The sequence below is a fragment of the Choristoneura fumiferana genome, chromosome 22, assembly GCF_025370935.1.
Source record: "Choristoneura fumiferana chromosome 22, NRCan_CFum_1, whole genome shotgun sequence".
NCBI lineage: Eukaryota > Metazoa > Arthropoda > Insecta > Lepidoptera > Tortricidae > Choristoneura > Choristoneura fumiferana.
The window spans coordinates 7622130-7644186 of record NC_133493.1 but is presented as its reverse complement, the minus strand read 5'-3'; the positions used below and the strand labels follow the sequence as shown (position 1 = coordinate 7644186).

General features: G+C 37.2%; 1 protein-coding gene across 1 annotated transcript in view; it reads right to left on the bottom strand.

Moving 5' to 3' along the window:
• The window catches only part of LOC141440543 (uncharacterized), a 124470-nt gene that overhangs the window by 15240 nt on the left and 87173 nt on the right, over positions 1-22057 (bottom strand). The window contains exons 4-12 of the mRNA XM_074105085.1: positions 21041-21159; positions 20431-20574; positions 19153-19300; positions 16738-16866; positions 11793-11984; positions 10740-11068; positions 8910-9112; positions 7316-7468; positions 6522-6781 (exon numbers count right to left, since the gene is read on the bottom strand). Coding sequence (XP_073961186.1) covers positions 6522-6781; positions 7316-7468; positions 8910-9112; positions 10740-11068; positions 11793-11984; positions 16738-16866; positions 19153-19300; positions 20431-20574; positions 21041-21159 — 1677 coding nt within the window. The remainder of the gene's footprint in view (positions 1-6521; positions 6782-7315; positions 7469-8909; positions 9113-10739; positions 11069-11792; positions 11985-16737; positions 16867-19152; positions 19301-20430; positions 20575-21040; positions 21160-22057) is intronic.

Here is a 22057-nt window from a genome sequence, read left to right as displayed (position 1 = left end):
ACGTCCAAATTGGTCAAAATTCGCGGCCTTACCCCTATGTAAGTAATGTCCAAAATCACAAAACTTAGAATTCTAGGTTTGGTCTGTAGAACTATGTATGGTTATAAAAGTCAGGACTTACGAGGATAGAGGACATCTCACTGCTGGGTCCAGTCGTCTTCTCAGAATGAGGAGGCTTGCCTTAGACCATAGTTCCCACGCGGGCCTAGTAGGTACGAATTGGAGACCACATACATAGTTGAAATATTTTGCAGGTTTCTGCGGGTTTTTCTGACGATGTTTTCCTTCGCTGTAACGCTCGTAGTAAATTTCAAAGGTAAGACATAAATTTCGAAAAACTGAAGAATTAGAGCCCGGATTTAAAACTATGAATCTCTGCTTGAGACCTTAGGCCAAACCACTGGCCACCACGGCTGTTTATTAGTGGGATGAAATAAATGAAATAATATTTTTCAAAATCTGTTACTCTTTAATAAAAAAAAATGCAACTCATAAATTAATATTTACATCTTTCCTATCTAATTAAAGCAAAACCAAACTTCGTACAAATTTACATCGGCATTACATTTTACTTCATATAATATGGCAGAAATTTAATAAATTTCATATTACAATAAATGCTATTATAATGATTTTAAAGACTATTAATAACGTAATCACGTGCATGTACAATTAAATAACAATGATCCATTTTTATTTAACAATATTTGACGTAACGTTTTAAACTTTCGTGATTTTTTTAACTCATTGTCAAAATACCACGAACAGGACTGATATTTTGTTGACGTGTTTTTTTTGATTTCCTTTAACTTTAAGGGAACATTCAGCAGGTGAAATGAAGTTAATTCCTCCAAGCCGCTAGTGGTTTGACTCTTGCTGCTTGACAAATAATTAAGATAATTATTTATGTGCAGCAAAACAATTTAAAAAATTTAAAACTTCTCGATTGAATCTAGTTAGTCGTTAAATCAAGTTTCTTGGTTGCACAAATTTTGTCCTCTTTATATTTTTTTTCTCTTTAACACGTAATTTCATCACATTGTGTAAGAAAATTCTAAAAACACCAATTTACCCAATTTACATTTTTATGTACTAACTAATGGTGGCATATTAATTGGTTAATTTTATATGTAAGCACTATAATGTAAGTAAAATTATACCGTTTCTGCCCAAATAAAAATTTCAACATTAACCTAAACGTTTTTTTTTTCAATTTACACATTTTTTTATGTAATAGCAGACAAACGAGCAGACGGTTCACCTGATGTTCAGTGATTTCCATCGCCCATAGACGTCCGCAGCACCATCAGAACTGCAGATGCGTTGCCAGCCTTGCAAGAAATGGTACATTAGTTTTTTGAAGCAAATGAAAGCTTTTTCTTTTTGATATTTGGCAAAAGCAAGATAAAAGATTGAGTTTTTTTTGGTGTTTCTCTTATTTCTCACGTCAATGTCACTCATTAAGTTTGAGAATTTTACAATATTCTGTTTATACAATGACTGTTAAATTATATCAATTATGTTCTTTTTATTAGATTGGGCCAAAAAGAGTCTTATATCGCAGTTAACGGAAATCAAGAAAAACATACATAATAACATACATAAACAGCAATTTCATAAAAAGTGTTCGATTAATTAAATTGCCCGGGCATTATACATAATGCATATCCCTTATTGGGCAAAGTAATAAAAAAACATGTCTCCTTACAATGAATCTATAAATCTTATGAACATCTATCAAAATCTGTACCTAAGGTAAGTTAGCTTAATGGTACAAATTAAAACCTGGCCCTCGCCTTCCGCTCTCGCGGCACGCTCGCTTCGCTCGCTCGGCTCGTGATTGTTTTGGTCACAGTTGAACCTAACACGCTCATCGTCGCACCTAACTTTCCGATTGAATGATCAGACTTCAGCTAGCCAAGAATCAGTTGTAATCAAATCGCCCAACAATCATGTATCAATATTCATAATGACCGGACAACGTGATAAATAATGAAATTTAGATAATAACTATCACTTTACCCGGTATAGTTTGTCATTATTCATAATGGCCTTATTAATCAATTGGTCCATAACATTTATAATTACAACAAGATTCACTAAGTAATTTGAAATAAATTACCAATATGAGAACAGACGGAAAATTTTGCATCTGGTTAATGTAATGTATTACCTACTATAAAGCACGCATCACGAATGATAGGTATGGTTCTCGCACCCAACTTTGTTTTCTGTTGTTTTATGTATGTATGTATGTAAACTCTTTATTGTTAAAAAGAAAATTAACAAAATACAACCAAAAACTTTAAGATACTTGTACAAATGCGGACTTATCCCTTTAAGGGATCTCTACCAGTCAACCTTTGTTTTCTGTGTGTTCTCGTTTCAATACAATGTCAAAACTTATTTATATATTATTTAATAAAACGCGAAAATGATTTTTTATTTTTCAAATTGGATCCATTGCTACATATTATTTTGCTCATGAACACTTTCACATATTTTAAATAGCGCATTGTACCGTTGTACGTGAACTACATTGATTGTAGAACATAATATTTCCATAAAATTGTGTGCGTGTATCACAAATCGACTGACATCAAAATTTACTGCATAATAAATTAACTGTTAATTTAATTAAACATACTTTGACATCCACCCGTTACGTCTTTAATTTACCCGTAATCACAACACTAATGACACAGATTACATATTGTTATTATAGAACAGACTCGACACTCGCATTTGATCGACGTTCAATAGTAACGTCGATCGGCAGGTGATCAATCGTTCATCGACCGGTATCCATCGTTCAGCCAACACTACCACGATATCAACCGAAGTGATCGGTCTGATAAATCGATCAATGATCCATTGATTGGACCCCAAACCGCTTTACTCCTCTACTGACTGACCCAACACCGGTAGTCTAAGTAGCAGCCATATTGTCGAATATCAACTGTTCTGCCAAAGAGAATTTCTATTCTTTTTGGCAATTGATGTTTGACAACATTACTGACTACTTAATGATTCTCATCACATTTTAAAGGTGGTGAGGGAGTACCTAATATATTTTATGAAGTGACGGAACTAGAAGTGGATGCATCGAAATAGTGGGAGGTCGTGAAAGGTAGCTAACAAGCTGTAGAAAGTACGTCCGAAACTGATGAATATTTTAGGACACTTTTAACACAGTAAGACATTTCGAATGCGATAGCTCTAATTTCGCCGTTAACTATTATATTTATGTACAGGCAGAGCCATTAGCGGTATGTATCGACAACAAACAACCGTCATTACGGGTGAAGGACGAGTGACCATTCTGTGTTATTAAAAACTCTGTGACGGAGTCAATCCAAAACTCTAAAATTTTGATGCCAGTCAGTTTCCTAGACTTCTTATCGAACATAGCCTCACGTTAATGAATTAGAGCTTAAGTCTTCACAGAAGACAAAGTACCTATTAGTCGTTAGTTTATACAATAATTAATTAATTATATTAGACTTTCGTATTCAGTCAGAATTAATAACGCCTTCTAATTCTAACGTACTCAGTTTCTCGTAAGTACTTTAATTAACAGCACATTATAGAATGCATTTTATAAGTAATTAGCTCGATTAAGAATAGAGATTATGGATAAATTAACAGGACCCATACCTACATTGTATATGTATTGCTGACAATGGTGACAGCGTTAAAATTACCAGTTATAACGCAAAATTGGAATACATACTCATAAAGACAGTCTCACTTTGTTGTTCACACAATTCTGTGTTTTCATTTGCCTGAGCCTTTTTTTACATTTTGGCTGCCCTTACTTGATTTTTAAAATTATATTTTTTTTGTGTCACAGCTTATTCTAAAGTTCGTTTTGAATTAAAAAAAGTCCTCGAACATGATTTTTCACAACAAACACATAAATAGTATTTTCATTACTTTCAAAACTGGGAAGTTTACAACTACCCTAACAATTATAAACTAGGTTAATAAAATTATAATGTTATACATTATGCGCAACAAAAAATGTACAAATAACATTTATTTCATATAATACTTAATTACCTATATTATTTATACAACATATTGACTTAATTTTAAATCTCTTAGTAAATAAAAGAATAAAGCTTTTTAGTAGTTAAAATAAATGTGACATTTTGTTCACAGAAATTTGATGCTCCTTTTTAGTATTGTTTTACTGTAGTAAAGATAAAACGAGACGAAGATATTTCACTCAAACTGCATAATGTGTTTTTTTTTATACATAAAAGTTTTTTTTTCTTTTTTACAGACCATCGGTTAAGATAGTTCCATCCAAGTAATATTATAAATGAAAAAGTTTGTGACTGTGCATGTGTGTGTCAGTCATGTGTGTAATTATGTGAACAATTTTGCTTCTGACTCCATAAAAATCGAAACATCAAACAATTGTTACTGAAATAAAAGGAAGCACTTTAAAACAATTGAAATTAAACTACCATAAAAATAAACAAGGATAATATCATTATCCGCACTAAATACTCACGGCATTCCAATGATATAAAAGAATACATGAATATGTCAAATCTTACAATTTAAATGAAAATAGTACAACGACTAATGAAAAACAAGCAGCAGCAAATCCTTTGTAACATAGACTGTGTCAATTTCGTTGTTTTCTTGGTTAAGTCCCAAATCCGAAGGCTTAGTTAACAAGCTTACAGAAAACAAGCCCGAAGAGCAGCGTTTGTATTGTTTGAAGTGATTACCGTTACTGTTGGTAAGATTTGATAATGTCAGGGATTTTTTTCTTATTCTCTATTAAACATAAGTACGTTTTAATCTCATTTCGTAGAAAAGAACTGCTTTAGGCTGCGTTTCAAACAGAGATGTGCGAGGATGTGTTGCGAGGAATGTGTGAACCAATAGAATCGCTTTATTTAGACGACCAGATGGCCTAGGGGTTAGAGAACCTGACTACGAAGCTTGAGGTCCCGGGTTCGATTCCCGTGTCCGAGCAGATATTTTTGTATGAAAAATACGAATGTTTGTTCTCGGGTCTTGGGTGTTTAATATGTGTTTAAGTATTTATCTACATCGATATAATTTTATTTACCTATCCGTTGCTTAGTACCCATAACTCAAGCTTTGCCAAGCTTACTTTGGGACTAGGTCAATTGGTGTGAATTGTCCCGTGATATTTATTTATTTATCTGTTCTCGTACAGCACAGCTCTTTTGGAAACAATTGAGCGGAGCGAGGATAGGAAAATGAAGCGTTTCTATTGATTCATGAGAAACACATTCCATGCAAGTTCCCAATCCGCACTGGGCCCGCGTGGGAACTATGGCCCAAGCCCTCTTGTTCTGAGAGGAGGCCTGTGCCCAGCAGTGGGACGCGTATATAGGCTGGGATGATGAAATTCCATGCAACGCATCTCTGGCCCTATAAGGATAATAAGAAGTGCAAAATTAGAACTTCGTATCTTGCCGTCCCGCTTTCGTTAATATTATTTAATATGAAATGAGGGAGAGGGGGGGGGTTGCCAATACTTGCCTCGCTTGGCAAGCGGGTTGGCGAGCGCAGTATAGGATGTAAGAGTCGCCAAGAAGACGCTGCTGCCCATCTTCTGGTATTATCCCTCAGCCGGTTTCTACGGCGCCCACGGGAAGAAAGGGGGAGGCAACATTCTTACGCCGGTGCCTCCCGGCTCAATGGAGGGAGTGGGGGAGGCATATGTCCAACAGTGGACGTCCTACGGCTGAGATGATGATGATGATTTAATATGAAAGTGAGAGGGACGGTACGATACGATGGGAATGCCCACAACCCTAATAGACTTGTGACGACACACTTTCACGGTCTATTGACATAGATAGGCCAACATCTAAATGAGCGGAAAAAAGGAAAAATCAAATCCATTAGTTGTTCATGATTCATGATTGTTCACGAGCGAATTCGTATTCCGACTCGCACTTGGCCGATTTTCGGGTGGCTGTGACCACGATCTTTTTTTTGGGCTGGATCCTCGCCTGGTTAAAACACAGCCTTAATCACAGCAGAGGACGTTGTACCTTTCTAAGTTTCTAAATTATAACACCTGATGATGCTCACACATAGATTTCACTGCATTACATACGCAAACTTTTGGGTAGAATTCTACACAAAGTTTTTTTTTTATTATATTATTATGACACTTTTACTCCCTTATGAACAATTTCGGCACTAAGCACTTTTAAGGCACTTAATTCGTTAAACTTTCGAAGTAGCAGTCAACATCACATAACTAGACCTTGGATTATCTTCTAACACTGGCTCTTGGCGGAAACACCTATGGTGCTCAAACTGCGTCGGCTTCTTCAGCATCTTCCTAACAAACCAAACCAAACCAATCACAACAATCATCAATCCCAGAGCGACACCGACCAACGCCGCGTTCAGACTCTTGAAGCTTGCCTTTATTTCCAACGACCCTGACTCTAGAACTTGAGGCACTATACAGATCGGTCTTACGTCATCCGCTTTGTATTTTGACAGAGTCGCGCATATTTCGTAAGGTCCTCTTAGGAGTCCTTCCATGGAAACTTCTAGAGTTGATTGGCAAGGAGTATCCTTCTGTGCTACTAAAGACCCTCTGGATAGAACAGCTAGTACTACATAGCAGTTGTGAAGGGGGTATCGCGTAGCTGATGAAAGCCGCTGGGATCGAGGCAGGACGAATGGTCGTGGTGGGGGCAGACCCGCCACTGATATGAGAACTGTTAACAGACCGTCGCTAGTTACGTTGGAGCGGACTTCTGTTACTCTGCAAGGAAAACAAAATAATGAATACAATTAAGAAGAAAAGCACCTTGTTACTGTGTTTTGTACAAGGTATTTTAAAATCATTTTTTTTTTCGTGAGCCTCGAATGTGATTCCAACCCACACTTTTTAGGTATACGCGCCAAGCTCCTACCATTTGGACCACAAGGCTCTCAACTAAAAATCATCCAAAACATAATTACCCTTTCATATACCAACACTCAACAGTGGCTTGTGAACGTTTCTTTTTTTTTAATGTCATATTATTATTTCATTGTGCAATACGTTTTGCTGATAAAAATAAATATCATTACATTATATATTAAATCGGGGTTGATCCGAAAAGCACAAGACCGGTCTGAGTGGACGTCTTTCGGCTGTCATTAAATAGAAATATTTCAGCAGGTGGTTAGGTTAATTTTGACCAGAGTAGGAGCTCAATCGTCTTCAAAAATATTTTGGACTTTTTATTCAAGCCTTATACTTTTCAATATTCCTGGTTCAATAATACCTGTTTAATTAAAGTGTAGGTATTACCTCAAGTTATCCCTGCTGGTGGAAAGGGTGGCAGGCAGAGGAGTGGGGGTGACGAATGGGGCACGCTGACGCACCGTCTGCGCTGGACCGCAGCCTAATACTAGCTCTAGAGGAGTGTCGCTGCTATCCATTTCTTCTAGAGCTATGCAGAATCTGTACAAGAAAAAGGGTTATACAGGATGATTGGAGTCGTGAGCAGGGCCAACCCTAGCTAGCGGATTCACTTAGCTAAGGCTACATCGTACAGTCGAACGAGTTGATTCATGTACCGGGAACCTTTATAACCGACATCAAAAAAAGAGGAGGTTATTAATTCGAATGTTTTTTTAAATAATCATATTCATTATGATTTCCTTGATAAAGGCATAGGGTGTCAACATGATATTTAGTAGCACAAACGTTCCACCTTGGTACATGATTTAGTTTGTCCGATTGTACCAGTAGTATTAAATTACTAGCCGTTACACGCCACTACGTCCATCCGCGTAGATTTCGTTTATCGCTATCCCGCGGGAACTATGCAATTTTCCGGGATAAAAACTATCTTGTCTTTTTCTGGGACACAAACTATCGGTTCAGCGGTTTAGACGTCATGAAGTAACAAACAGACTTACAAACTTTCGCATTTATAATAAATACTAGCGTTTACCCGCGGCTTCGCACGCGTAAATCATTAGATACAGCAGCTGAATTCCGGGATTTTATTAAATTCTCGTGGGAATTACATAAACTTACATCATGGTTTTCATTGACGTTAAATTAAAACACACATGCCAATTTTCATGACTCTAAACCCAGACGTCTCTCGATGAGAGCGAAACATAGATGTCGCTAGTGCTGCTGCTTAAGTAGCGTAGTGGAAAAAAGCAACCTGAGATATGTGTGCATAGGAGAAATTCGTGTTTAGACTCCTGTCCAGCGGTGGTTTAGGGGTTATAGCACGTAGCACGGATTGCTGAGGACCTGGGTTCGATTCCCAGCGCCGGTCTCTTTTTCTGGTTTTTCTGTGCATCCATGTCTCAGTTTGAATTTTCGATATAACATAAATCATACACGTAAGAAACTGAACGACATTTTACTTCAGCGACTTTTGAATAATATAATGTATATTATTTCTATTACACTGTAAAGTTAATTCGAAGAAGCAATGTAAAGCCACATTTCTGATGTTTATAGCGTAACAGGCGACATCAATAATTGGGTTCTAGGACATACATTGACAATACTATTTAATTTGTATGAAAGTGGTAAAATCTAAAAACTCAATTATTTTCTAAAGTCGCTGAACTAATGTCGTTCAGTTGGACGAGTACGATCTATGTTTTAATTATTCGCTTCTGTTAAAAGGGCACACCCGGTATGCACTCCTAAGATAGGTACCTATAGATACCTTTGATTAATTATAACAGGTATAATTAATCAAAGGTAACGACGAATGCCATTTATGAAATTTGGGTATTTACTGCTTTAACGAGTATTAAAATTGTATAAATTTTCACCTCAAATTGGTAGTATAAAACTATTTTTATATACATATTTTGATCGGAACGTCGCCTGATTGTAAATAATATTATTTTCATTCGTTAAAACTCACGTATACTTTTCAGAGGGGTCTATCTTCAGTCCTCTTAGCACTACATTAGCTGGGGCAGCTCGATGGCACGCGACATGTTTCGGTAGACCACCAGCTCTGGACGCAGTCACTCCGGTACAACGGAAACGGTGGGTAGAAGGCGGGTCCACTGACCAGGATAAGTAGACCTCTTCATCGTCGAACCATGCATCGAGCAGGGAGACCTGGTAAGAGTGGTTATTGTAGCTGGTATGAAGGTAAAATTGGTGGTATCACACAGAATAGTTACTAGTAGTTTTAACGTTCCACCTATGTACCTACTACGTAATTCAATTTCCTTGACTGTACGATACAAGAAGTATTGGTACGTTACATGTTTAATTTTATGTCCATGTAGAAAAATTAAAAACATTTTAACCGCAAATGTTATTCCATGACCAGTGGGCGGATGACGGGTGCAATTTAAGTCAAAATCATGTAGAACGATATACATAATATGAATATAACTACAATTGGTTTAAAAAAGAGAACAGAATTTGAAAAAAAGTTAGATAATTTTATTTTTGTAGTAAATGATCGTATTTTTTTCTATATTACATATTTCAGTGCATTCCTTTTATAGTTCACTATTCACTTCCCTCCTCCTTCTACAGATGTAAGAGGTGCGTATTTGTAAAGTGATACTTTATCGTTATAAGGAACATTATCACCATCACTCAAATTTCTATACATTTTATACAAAAATATAATTGAAGTTTAATAAAAGTCTTATCCATCTTATGCTTTCTTAACCATATTGCATCCATCATGCGCCAATTAGTTAACGAATATTATTAAGAAAAAACGGTTAGTAAAATAAGCGATTGACTTATGACAAGTATTATATTAGATAAGAAAACTAGATCTTGTAAATTATTATTTGTTTTAACTTCAAATATTTCTCAATTTTTGTACACTTAAGTAAACAATTTGGAGCCTTCACTGGCTGTTGAGGAGGAAAATTAAATTGTCGTGACGCAAAATTGGCAAAGCTAATAATGAATATCGGAGCTGTGCTTAACTAGCTGTGTAAAAGTTACGACTTGTATTTGAATCTTGAAATTCAAATGATTATATTATTATCTAAGAGATATTCAAAATATTTAAGTCGTTCGTATTTTGGTATTAATAACGGTACCAATTAGTTAACTATATATAAATAAAAATTAATCTTCGAAATGTAACTTGCGAACGAAGGCACTGAATTGGATATTTTTTTTTGTGTTCGTTATTGTCAGGACAAGGTTTGTGCTAAACAAAAAAATAGACTAAAACGGGGGCGAAGTCGCGGGCAACAGCTAGTTACTAATAACGAAGTTAAATAACTTTTAGGATAACAGGTATTCTGGTGCGTAAACGGCGCTTCCATAGAACCGTACCACTACCATGAGTTTACAGTGACCGTACTCGATAGCGACGGCGTAAATTATTTGTAGGGGCGCTGTACAATTCTCCATACAAATAATTTACGCCGTCGCTATCCAGTACGGTCACTGTAAACTCATGGTAGTGGTACCGGTGTAGCGCAGATACGCATAATCGACTGACAACATTCGTCGAAATCCAAGTCACATTGCCACACGTAAATTTTAACTAATGTCATCATTTCGTCCTATATACATCCCACACAGCACAGGCCATCTCTTAGGTTTGCTTGCATTGTTTTCCGTCACCGTAAAGGTCATGGCTCAAATGTAATTTCGCATATAGACATAACTTCCGAAAATCTCAGAGTTACGAGCCCAGGTTTGAACTCACAACCTGACAGTTAAGCCCAACCAAATTGAAGCAAACAAGGAACTCTTCACTTACCTTAGCTTTTGAAATCGGCAAATCATCTTCCGCCGGTACTTCCATCTCGTCATCATACAAATCATCGTCAAGTCCTTTATCGTCATACAATTCCCCACCAACTTTTTGCTCATCCACAGCAGTGATCTTATTGTATTCAACTGCTGTTTTTTCCATGTGGTCAAAGTCATCGCAAAGTTTGTTCTTGGAGAGTCGAGATAACAGAGCGCCTTCTAAATGAGGTGGTGTGGCGCAATATGCCGCGGACTTATCTGATTGTGACAGGTTTTTTGCTTCCCGCAGCCACCTCGCGAAGCCGGCCATTAGACAATCGCAATTAAGAGGATTATCTGCGAAGGAATCGAAATTTATAGAGTTTTGAGAATAAACGGGAGTTTGGGATGCAGTTCGGGTTACTTTTAATTGTTTTTTTTTTAATGAGAACATAAGAAAATTAGAAACTAATATTATGATTTTTAAGTGCTTCGCTGGTTTTAGTTTAAGTTCTCTATTCATCAAGTACTATGCAGTACATGTAACATAATATTAAAATTATTTTTAAATTTATACATAATCTTTCAACAGATGGTTGAGTTAACTTGACTTAAGATTTTACCGGAATATTTATCCAAGATGTTACGTTCGATTTCTCTAAGATCCCATCATCAGATCCTGACTTGGTGTCAATGGGACCACCTCGGAAGTATGTCCTTTAGAACTAAAAAAAAATTTTAAAATTCGCCCCACAATTGGCGGAGTTATCGCGTAACAAACATACAAAAAAAAACCATATACTCGAATTGAGAACCTCCTCCTTTTTTGAAGTCGGTTAAAAAGGCAATGACGTGATACGGCGATTGTTTTTTCTGTTCATTGCGTGTGCTGCCATGCAATTATTGGACGAAGAGCGTTTCGGTCGCGCAATGAACATACAAAATGATCACATACGCACATACCTAGTGCCATCCACGAAGACGCGTGATTTTGACAAAATTAGACAAGGACCACGGCACGCGTCATCGTGAATGACTCTACCAATACAACGCCACGCATATTGTGGCTACAATATTTTACCTTCAATAGTAAATCGTCTCAGATCCTTATGCAACGCCAGTGCACCATCATCGATCATCGAGATATCGTTGTCCTGGAGCAAGAGTTCACTCAGATGCTGGAGGCTTTTCAAAGGTTCCGCCGATAGGGAGCGCAGGAAATTGTGGGACAAGTCCAGATGGACTAACGTTGTCAACTGGGCTAGAGATGCCCCTGCGGGAAGAAAGAAGGACGTTAAATATAAAGGTACCCATTACACCGTACCATACCATGACCATAATAGCATCATACATCATCATCCCGGCACGAGAGCGAGAGGACTTGGGCCATAGTTCTCAAGCGGGCCCAGTGCGCGGGAACTTTTTAGGTTTTCGTCTTGCACGTTCTAACCAAACATCGCGTCACGTGTCATGTATTCACTTGACATTTCGTTCCTGACACGTTCCTTTTACGGTGATGGCGTGACACGGTGCAGTGGGCAGAGACCTTTGAGGTAAGCAAAGTTTAACTGTCATCGCCAAATTAGAGACTTAGATTTTTAAAATGTGTAAATTTGACTGACATGTCAAGTTAAATCAAGTCTCATGAGACTACATAATATTATAGAGTAATAGATATTGAAATAAAATACACTGTTGTATTGTATTTGGTTAAACGTGTCACTGCATATTTTGCACATTTACCACTTGTTACCATGTCTAAAGCAAAATTAATTATTTCATTTCATTTGATCTTTCACTCTTCTGTGGCCCGGCGGAACACCAGTGCTGGTTTTCAACCAGCGACACGCTGAGCCGGGACCTTCTATAACAGTATCTATTTTGTATTGTACCTATGTTTATGTTTTTTGCCTGTTCATGTATTTATTATATAAATAAATTATGTTCTTTTTTAGGGTTCCGCACCTCGAAAGGAAAAAACGGAACCCTTTCTGTTGTCCGTCCGTCCGTCTGTCAAGACCCTTTTTCTCAGGAACGCGTGAAATTATCAAGCTAAAATTGATATCGAATACTCATATCTGCGGTTCCTTGAAGCCTTGAGCAACAGTCATTAAACAACGTGATTCCATACAAATTGCCGTACACTGAAAACCTATAGGGTACTTCCAGTTGTCCTAGAAACTTGAAATTTCGTGTGAAGGTAGCTATTATAACACAATCAACTAGAAAAGTCTAAAAATCTTGATTTTTTAATGTGTGTCTGTAAATGACAATGACCAATATAATCTGACCCCATACTGCGTACGTTTTGCTCAGGAGCAGGGCTTTGCTTACACTGGATGCATTAAATAAATCACTCGGAAAAAGCGGGAAATATCTTCAACACACGATTCCCGTTTACATACCTATAAATGTGTTCGGAACCCTCGGTGCGTGAGTCCCACTCGCACTTGCCCGGTTTTTCTTTCTTTCTTTCTGTCTTTCGCATTCTTATTTGTTATTAGTAAAGCATGACTAACATCTGTCGTACTAATCTCAGAGCCCAGACAAAACTACCTTTTTGAATGATTTTTTGTTCTATTGACTTATGATGGCTCAGTAAACACAGGCGTTTCCACAACAAGTTACTGGCACTAGTATCAATATCGCATTAAAACCATTTCAATAATTGTTTACTCCGCCAGTAATATTCCCCACATTCCGAGCTAATGGCTTCCAATGGCAAATGGACTAGATTACTCAAACCAATGATCTAGCAAAGCTTGTAATTGGACCCAAATACTCACGACGTCTGGTTAATCACAGCATACTACAGAACACAGAATATTATAAATACGAAAGTTTGTGAGTGAGTATGTTTGTTACTCCTTCACGCTGTAACGGCTGGACGGATTTAACCCATTCAATACTTTTTATCCCGATATTCTCACGGGATAGAGATAAAATCTTGAAATAACAACCCTTGGGCTTAGAGCCATGAAATTTGGTATGTAGGTAGCTGGACGTCTGGAATAACACATGGGCTTCTTTTGATGCCGATATTCCCACGGGATTGGGATAAAATCTTGAAATTTTGGACAGTTTTTAACATAACTTCAATCAAGACCACGATATAAATTTTGGGAATTTCCAGGGGAATTTTGTAAAATCCCGGAATTTCAATTGTAACTACCTGATCGAATAGTTTACGCGTGCGAAGCCACGGGTAAACTCTAGTATGTTATATTACTGCCTCAAGGAAGGCTGGGTAAAGTGTCGGCTTGTTTCATGCACCTGTGCGCAACTCAACCGGGTGAATTTTTGAAAAAATAATTTATACGTCATTTTGGTGAAGCATTCTGAAAATATTTTCATTGCTCTTCAACTATAAGCTTCTAATATTGGTGCCTTACAAAATTAAATCACACCAGTATTAAAAAAGTGAATTTTCGAATTATGAGGTTATATTTACGCAGGCAGCAATTTGTAGTAAAAAGGTTCCACTTTGGTACTCGATTCAGTTTCTTATGACGGTGCCCGTAGTTTTCTCATTTATAAATTGACCTAATTCACAGAAAGAAGGTTACCCCAACTCACTAAATCTAAACAACTCAAATCCGTATCGTAGATAGTGATGGGTCGAGAGATAATTTTTTCAGGGAGAATATTCTCGTATTTCAAATATTCTGGATTCTGCAATTAAATATTAAGGTCCAAATTTAGCTAATTTAAATAGGTACGAGTACTTACATTGTTAAAAGACGTGCCAAGATAAGCATGTGATTCTAAGCCTCTCGAAATTGAGCTTTTAATTTGTATGAATGGTGTGGCTTTACTTTAGTAATAATTAATAATAATATGCAAAATGTGAGCCCTCTAAACATTATAATTTTTGAAAAAAAAAACTAAGTATGATTTTTCTTCCATTTTTTTTTGCCCAACCGATTTAATTATTGTACATTTGCTAAAGATGACATAAATTACATTTTCATAATGACATAGAAAAAAGTAATAAAAAAACACAAAAATAGCATTTATAAAATTTATTTTTGTTTAAACAGAAATGTTAAATGAACGAGAATCTGTCGAGAATATTATATACCTGAAAATATTCTCGAGGCTGATTGTCTTTTCCCATTACGACCTCTTGACCAAGATACACATACATATCCACTTATCATACTTATCTTGGTCAAGAGGTCGTAATAGGAAAAGACAATCAGGCTAACGAAATTGACAGGCGCATAGGACTGGCTTGGGCAGCTTACTCCAAACTCAAGTTCGCGTTCAACATGAAGCTCAGTGCCGAACAAAAAGCTCGTATTCACGACCAGTGCATCTTGCCTGTGCTTACGTATGGGGCTGAGACTTGGGTTTTTACTAAGGAGATCCTTTCAGGTGGCTCAAAGAGCAATCGAGAGAAAACTGGTAGGAGTTACGCTGAGAGACCGTAAAAGAAACGAATGGGTCAGAGAGCAAAGCAAAGTGAGCGATGTAACTAAACGGGTTGCGAAATTGAAATGGGAGTGGGCTGGTCATGTCGCCCGCAAACATGGCTCGTGGTGCAGGGCAGTGGTAGAATGGAGACCGTGGGGCGAGACACGCCCGAGAGGAAGACCGCAAATGCGTTGGTACGACGATATCAAAAGACTGGCGGGAACAAAGTGGTTGGAAACTGCTCAAGACCGGAACAGATGGCATAAGCTGAAGGAGGCTTACACCTTACAGGTTGAGAACGGCTAAAGAAGAAGAAGAAGATTCTCGAAGCTGTTCTCGCTCGGGAGAATTAACTAAGAATGTAGTTCCTGAGCAGGTTAGTTACCGTAATCTGCATAAAACATATAAGTTTATCTAAATCTATTAGCTTTACACAAAAATGAAATATAAAGCAGCTCATTTTTTAAATTCTCATAAATTCTCTCCTGAAAGAATGTTCTCAAGCACTTAACGGCAACATTCTCGATTCGAGAACATTCTCGATTCGAGAACATTCTCGAGAACTTACCATCACTAATCGTAGGTTCAAAAGATAACAATGTTTTCTCTTTATTTCCGTTATTCCGTTGCGTATCCGAGTTTCCTCGAACGGAAATTGAAACGTCGCGGATCTTCGACAAAACCTTCTGTCAACGTTATCAACGGTCTTATCGTAAACTGCGATTGGTTTCATTTGACTGTCAATCTTTTAACCTAGGTGATTATGATAAGCATATGATAAGGATTCGGTGAATTTCATATGCTGATTTCACAAAATGTATACGTTTTTAAACCTAAATGGCAATTGAATTTATTTTGACGACTGGTTAATCTATAGTTACTGAACTTGATTATGAAGCTTGATATCCCGGGTTCGTTTTGGCTGGGCGGGGCAGAAGTCAGTTTGAAAAATATGGACGTTTATCGCGAAGCTTAGATGTTTGATGTTTTCTTGATAATAATTAAGTAAGTTTATATCTATATGCCAAGCAGCAGTGCTAGTGTGTTGTGTGCGCCGTTGTGTTTCGGCGAGAAGAGTAAGAGTCGATGAAATTACTGGCACATTAGATATTCTATCTTAGCCCTCTAAGTTGGCAGCGCATCTAGGGTAGTGCTCACTTACAATCAGGTGACCTACTTATCCGTTTGAGATCTTTTTTCATTAAAAAACTGAGTCGGTCTCGCTAACTCAAGGTTCAGTATAGAACCTACAAATCTGGAAGGAACCCTCGAGACTCTACCCCTCCCTCCGACTCTGCTACTATCGGACGGCTTGTACCGTGCAATAGAACATAAATAGGCCGGAATTATGATAATGATAAAGGTTAACTTAAGCCCATTTAAAACGATACAAGAACTTGAACAATAAATTCAGTTTATCAATCAAATACCGCAATGTAGTGAAACTTGTATGCAAGTTATCGCATTGCTTATATATCGTTCGAAACTCGAAATAACCGATCGGTTTTCTTTTTCTTTCTTATTCGAATCTTCAGAGGAAGGAAACCGACGAGTCTCGAGCGACATTAACATCCTGCTTGTTCTGTATGGATTCTTTAAAAAATAATTACCTGAAACAGCAACAATCTCGTTGTGCGACAAATCCAAGTGTGTCAAGTTGGTGAGATGCCGAAACGCGTAGTCTTCCAACACGTCTATTTGGTTGTTGTGCAAACTCAACTGCGTCAGATTCGGCAGTCCTACGACAAAAAGAATTTATTGGCGTTAATTTACGAAGCTCTATATCGGATTTTTTATTCTATCCGTAGTCACGGCCTTGATTATCGACCAATGTGTGGAAACAACTAAAATAAAGAAAAACTAAAAAAGCATTTAATTCAATCAAACTAAGCGAACTTGCGAAACTATTCCGAATAAATTTTGAAACAAAAAATACTTAGTGATGAAAAATTGTAAACAAAGTTTTAGTGACCTAAAACTTAAAATTTGTACGCTTGCTTGCATTGCTGAATACATGTACTAAACTTATTTTAAAATCATTTCAAACACCTTGTATAAAAAATATAATATAGGTAGGTATACGAGTAGTTTATTTATTTGAATATAATAAAACCTGTACGATTTCTATGCTGCTATTTATTCCAAGCACATCAACAAATCCGCAAACAGGCAAAACACCTTTTATCCTTATTAAAATCGATTCATTTTACATGCATGTCGCTCGTCGGGTCTTCCCGAGAAACAATATTTCGAAACGAAGCAGTCTTCCGTTTGACGTAATAATACTACTATAGAGTTCCTATAAGTATTAGATTCGCTATAACACTGACACTAACGTCTGGCCTTGAAACAAGTTATCAATGGAGTCTTTTGTTTTCTAATTTACTCCCACCGAGTCATTGAACGTTGATGATTCGGCTCAGGCTTGAAATATCCGTTTTCCTAAAATGTATTTTTCGCAAAATGTCTGCTTTTCAGAATGTCAACACGTCTTTTGCATAACGTCAGCTTCTCAAAATATCAGCTATTTAAAATTGCCTGTCTTAAAAAATGACAGTTTTTGTATAATGTTCGCTTTTCAGAAAGTGCTTATTCTCAAAATGTCTGCAACCTCAAAACATCCGCCTTCTTATAACGTTGGCATTCCAGAAAAGTGTTATTCCCAAAATGTATCCAATCATGGTCTTCAAATTTCAGCTAAATCGGTTCAGCGGTATTTTATATTAGGTATAGATATTTATGTTATCAAAGAGTAAGTATGCAAGCAATTAAACCTTTTACATTAAGAACATTGATTTGAACATAAAGCAGACATTATGGGAAAACAAACATAACAAGACTATAGCCTATTTAAAAAAGTGAACATAACGGGAAAGCAGAAATTATGGTAATGCTAATATTATAGGAATGTCAACATTATGAATAGACGACTTCCTGAGATTGTACACATTTTTAATAGCAGACATTTCGAGAAAGCTGACGAAAATAGAAGTGCTAACATTGTGAAAACGCAGACGTTTTGAGAATTTTACATTTTAGGAAAACAGACATTTCAGGCCTGAGCCGATGATTCATTGTAGAATCAAACTCATAAAATATAGGTAATTATGTATAAACTGGTAATAGTTACTATAGGTTTCACTACGCTAGTTTAGAAGTAAGTACCCGCTTACTTACTAATATTATATATATCTAAATGCGAAATCTTAAGGTTACCGTAACCGTAGGCTAGCAACCTGTCATTATTATACCTTTTTTGTCAAACTTTAAATCTAAAATTGCTGAAAGTGGCTCCGAAGCGGTAACGTTTCGTGTGCTCTGCGTACCTACCCTATCTGGGAATATAGGCGTGATGTTTGTGTATTGTGTGCGAAAGCTTATGAATATTTTTTATAAGTTATTTTTATTGTATTATTGTTTTGTTCAAAGTTTAGTATACTTTAAAATCAATAAATGAATTTTATCAAGAATGTTATTAAGAGTGATTTAGTTTGTAATCCTACTAATATCATAAATGCAAAAGATTGTAGGTAAGTCTGTTTGTTTGTTTGTTACTCCATGACGTGGAAACCGCTGAACTGATTTAGATGAAATTCGGTACACAGATAGTTTGAGTAACGCGGAAGAACATAGGATAGTTTTTATCCCCGGAAATGGAATAGTTCCCGCGGGATAGCGATAAACGAATTCTACGCGGACGGAGTCGCGGGCAACAGTCTAGTAATAAATTTGATTTATTTTGAGATAGATATTCGTTTTGAGATGTTTCAATACACTATAAATATGACTCAGGTATTATCTTGAGTCGGCTCAATAATCTTGATCAGGAGTAGATAAGAGCTAATCTTACATATCTTGTCTTATTTGAGCCAAGAGTTTGGCAGAATAAGATAAAGTCAACAACAATACTATAGACTGTTGTCAATCAAGAATGCATAAAAGTCATACGGGTTTAATGTACAGCATAAAAGAGATGATAGGCAATCTTTCTACTATCTGTGTAAGTTTATAATTATTCTTCTAACCTGACAACGCTCCGCGGCGTATGCTCGCAAAAGTGTTGTCTGACAACTGCAGGATCTCCAGACACGGCAGGGGCGGCACAGTGCTCGTTTCCAGGGGCCCCTCTAGAGCGTTGCCAGACAAGTCCAAGTCTTTCAGCAAGTTAGCCTCCTGGGAAATTGTAAAAACAATGTTAAAGATGGCTTTGTCTGAAATATGATATATTGTACGTTTTTAATCTCTATGGCTCGAAAAAATGATTTACTACCATTGAGTAGTAAGGAAAATCGACAACTCAAAATTATGCGTACAAGGAAAACAAATGCCAGTTTGGAATACTCGTACAGTCAAACCATTTGATTCCTGGCCTACCGTAGAACGCTCTCACAGGTAAGTGTCATCCTGCATGTGGTAGGACCTAGCGCAAGGTCCGCCCGAATTGCTACCACCATCTTACTTGCTAATCCTGCCGTGAAGCAGCAGTCCTTGCACTGTTGTGTTTCAGGCTGGTATTGCAGGTGTCTATGGGCGGTGGTGATCTCTTACCATCAGGAGACCCACTTGCTTGTTTGCCATCCAGTCGAAAAAAAATACTGCATTCCTTTGTCAAGCAATGCGATGTTATGATATTTTCTACGAAAAGGTTCCACAGTGGATCACGATTCAGTTGGTTCGATAGTACATCAACGAAAAAAATTGTTCATTCAGTGTTTTTAATGAACTAGGGTAGATATTTTAGCTCTTTTTTCAAAACAGTTTTTTTTTAATACATGTACATACTAACTTAAGAACTACTACCCACACGTCAGCACGTGAGCATAACCCTCGAGAAATGAAATCCTCAATGCAGTAAATGTATGTAGTATTATGTTTGAGAAAAAAAACGAAAATTACGACAAATGTCTAATTTCTTATAATCTTATAATATTCTCTGGCTTGCTGTCTTAGCTATTAAATTTTGTCTACGTGACCGAGCCAGCGAAGTCGCACAGGATAGGGACAAATAGCGGATGCCAAGCACTTCCGACAAAGGTTTCCGAAAGACAAAACTGACTCAAAACACAAACATTCATTGCCCCGGAACGCATATTTGCCATAATTAATTTCAGATATTGCAAAATATTCACAAAATTATTCTAATTATAAATAAACCCGCGTAGCTCACCCAAAAACTATGAGATTTGACATTTCGGAGACCTCACGCTACACTAGCGCCTCTAGCGGCGAATTCATACGCGATAGCCCTCATTGGTGTCAAGTCAAGTGTCCCGTGATATTTATTTATTTATAGTATTACGAACCTTAAGCGACGCAAGTGCATCTACTTTAAGCAGGTTCCCTCGTAGCCTCAGAACAGCCAGCTTTTCCAGCGGTCGGAAGGCGCCAGGCGCTATGTCTGTCAGCTGATTGTCACTCATATCTAGATATGTCAGATTTTGGACGCCCTGCGAACACATTACATCTTTATTTATAAAAAAGAAGCTGACTGAATGATTTTATTGAACTATAACAATTACTTTGGTCACCTATGGCCTTAAGATACTCGTTGCAACGTTTATGCAACAAATTTGTGGTCATACAGCTCCTCCACCTCCACACTGTAAGAACACACACAAATCACACAAATCCAACTGTCACCACCACCACACTACCCTGACGCGTTTCGAACTCAACCAGAATTCACCCAAGTGGAGAAGCTGCATGAACACACATTTGTTGCATAGACGTAGGTAGCTATCGTAAGATGATAAGAAGAAAGTGATTGTTTATAGTTCATTGATCTCCGCAAAGTAACGCCTGATCAAATATTTTATTTGAATGATTTCATTTTTAAATTGGTCGTCAGTCAGACACACAGGAAATTAAATAAATTAAAAAACTTAAGATCACGTACTGATTAATTGACCTTACCTTAAAAGAACTGCGATCCAGGACGTGTATTTTGTTATTAGACAAGTCCAGTCGGTCTAACATAGACAAATGCGATATTGCCTCCGTGGGAACCGTAGGCAATTGATTGTTTGGAAGACCTAAAAATAAGTACATTTTAAAAATAAGCCACAAGTTGAGGTACTGTATCAAACTAAAATCAAATAAAGAAACTATTAAGTTTAGTTTGAAGCGCCTACTAATTTTGCATAGCATGCACGAGTTAATTTACATATCTAGGTAGTGAATTCTACAGGATACAGAACGTAGATTATAGCGCGTCTTCTGTTGGCTGTGCCACCAATGTCTCATAAATATCATTATCATTGTCCTAATGCATATGTTCGAAATAATAAATGGTTGGGAAAATTCTGTATGTTTGTTTTTCTATCTGTTACCGCTTTAGAGTCAAATCGCTGAACCAACTCAAATGAAATTTGCTATGAAAATAGTTTGAGACCTTCGAAAGACCATAGAATAGTAATTATCCTGGAAAGTTGTGTAGTTCCCGCGAAACAGTAATAAACGAATTCATTATAGACGATGTCGCGGGGAAAAGCTAGTAGTGTTGTCAACGAGCAGTTTAAATTCATATTCAAATAATTTATTCAGTAAATAGGCCGCAATGGGCACTTTTACTTGTCATTTTTTAAACTACCAGCGCTTAAGGAAAGACCATCATTGCGAAGAAGAATGCGCCGCAAGAAACTCAGTGATACAGGTTCTGGTACATTTTTTATTATACAAGAGAGAACAAACCAACATACGGGTCACCTAATGGGAAACAATCACCGCCGCCTATTACACCCAACACAAACATCGGGAGATTGGTATCTAGACTCGTTTTTTAAAAATCCCTGAGCTTACCGCTCTAAAAGTATAGTCCCAAGAAGCTGGTTCCACAGTTTAGTGGTGCGCAGGAAAAAAAATCCACTTAAAGCGGACGGAGACGAAACGGTGAAGGGACGGTGGTTGACAGGACACTTCCCACCTCTTCCT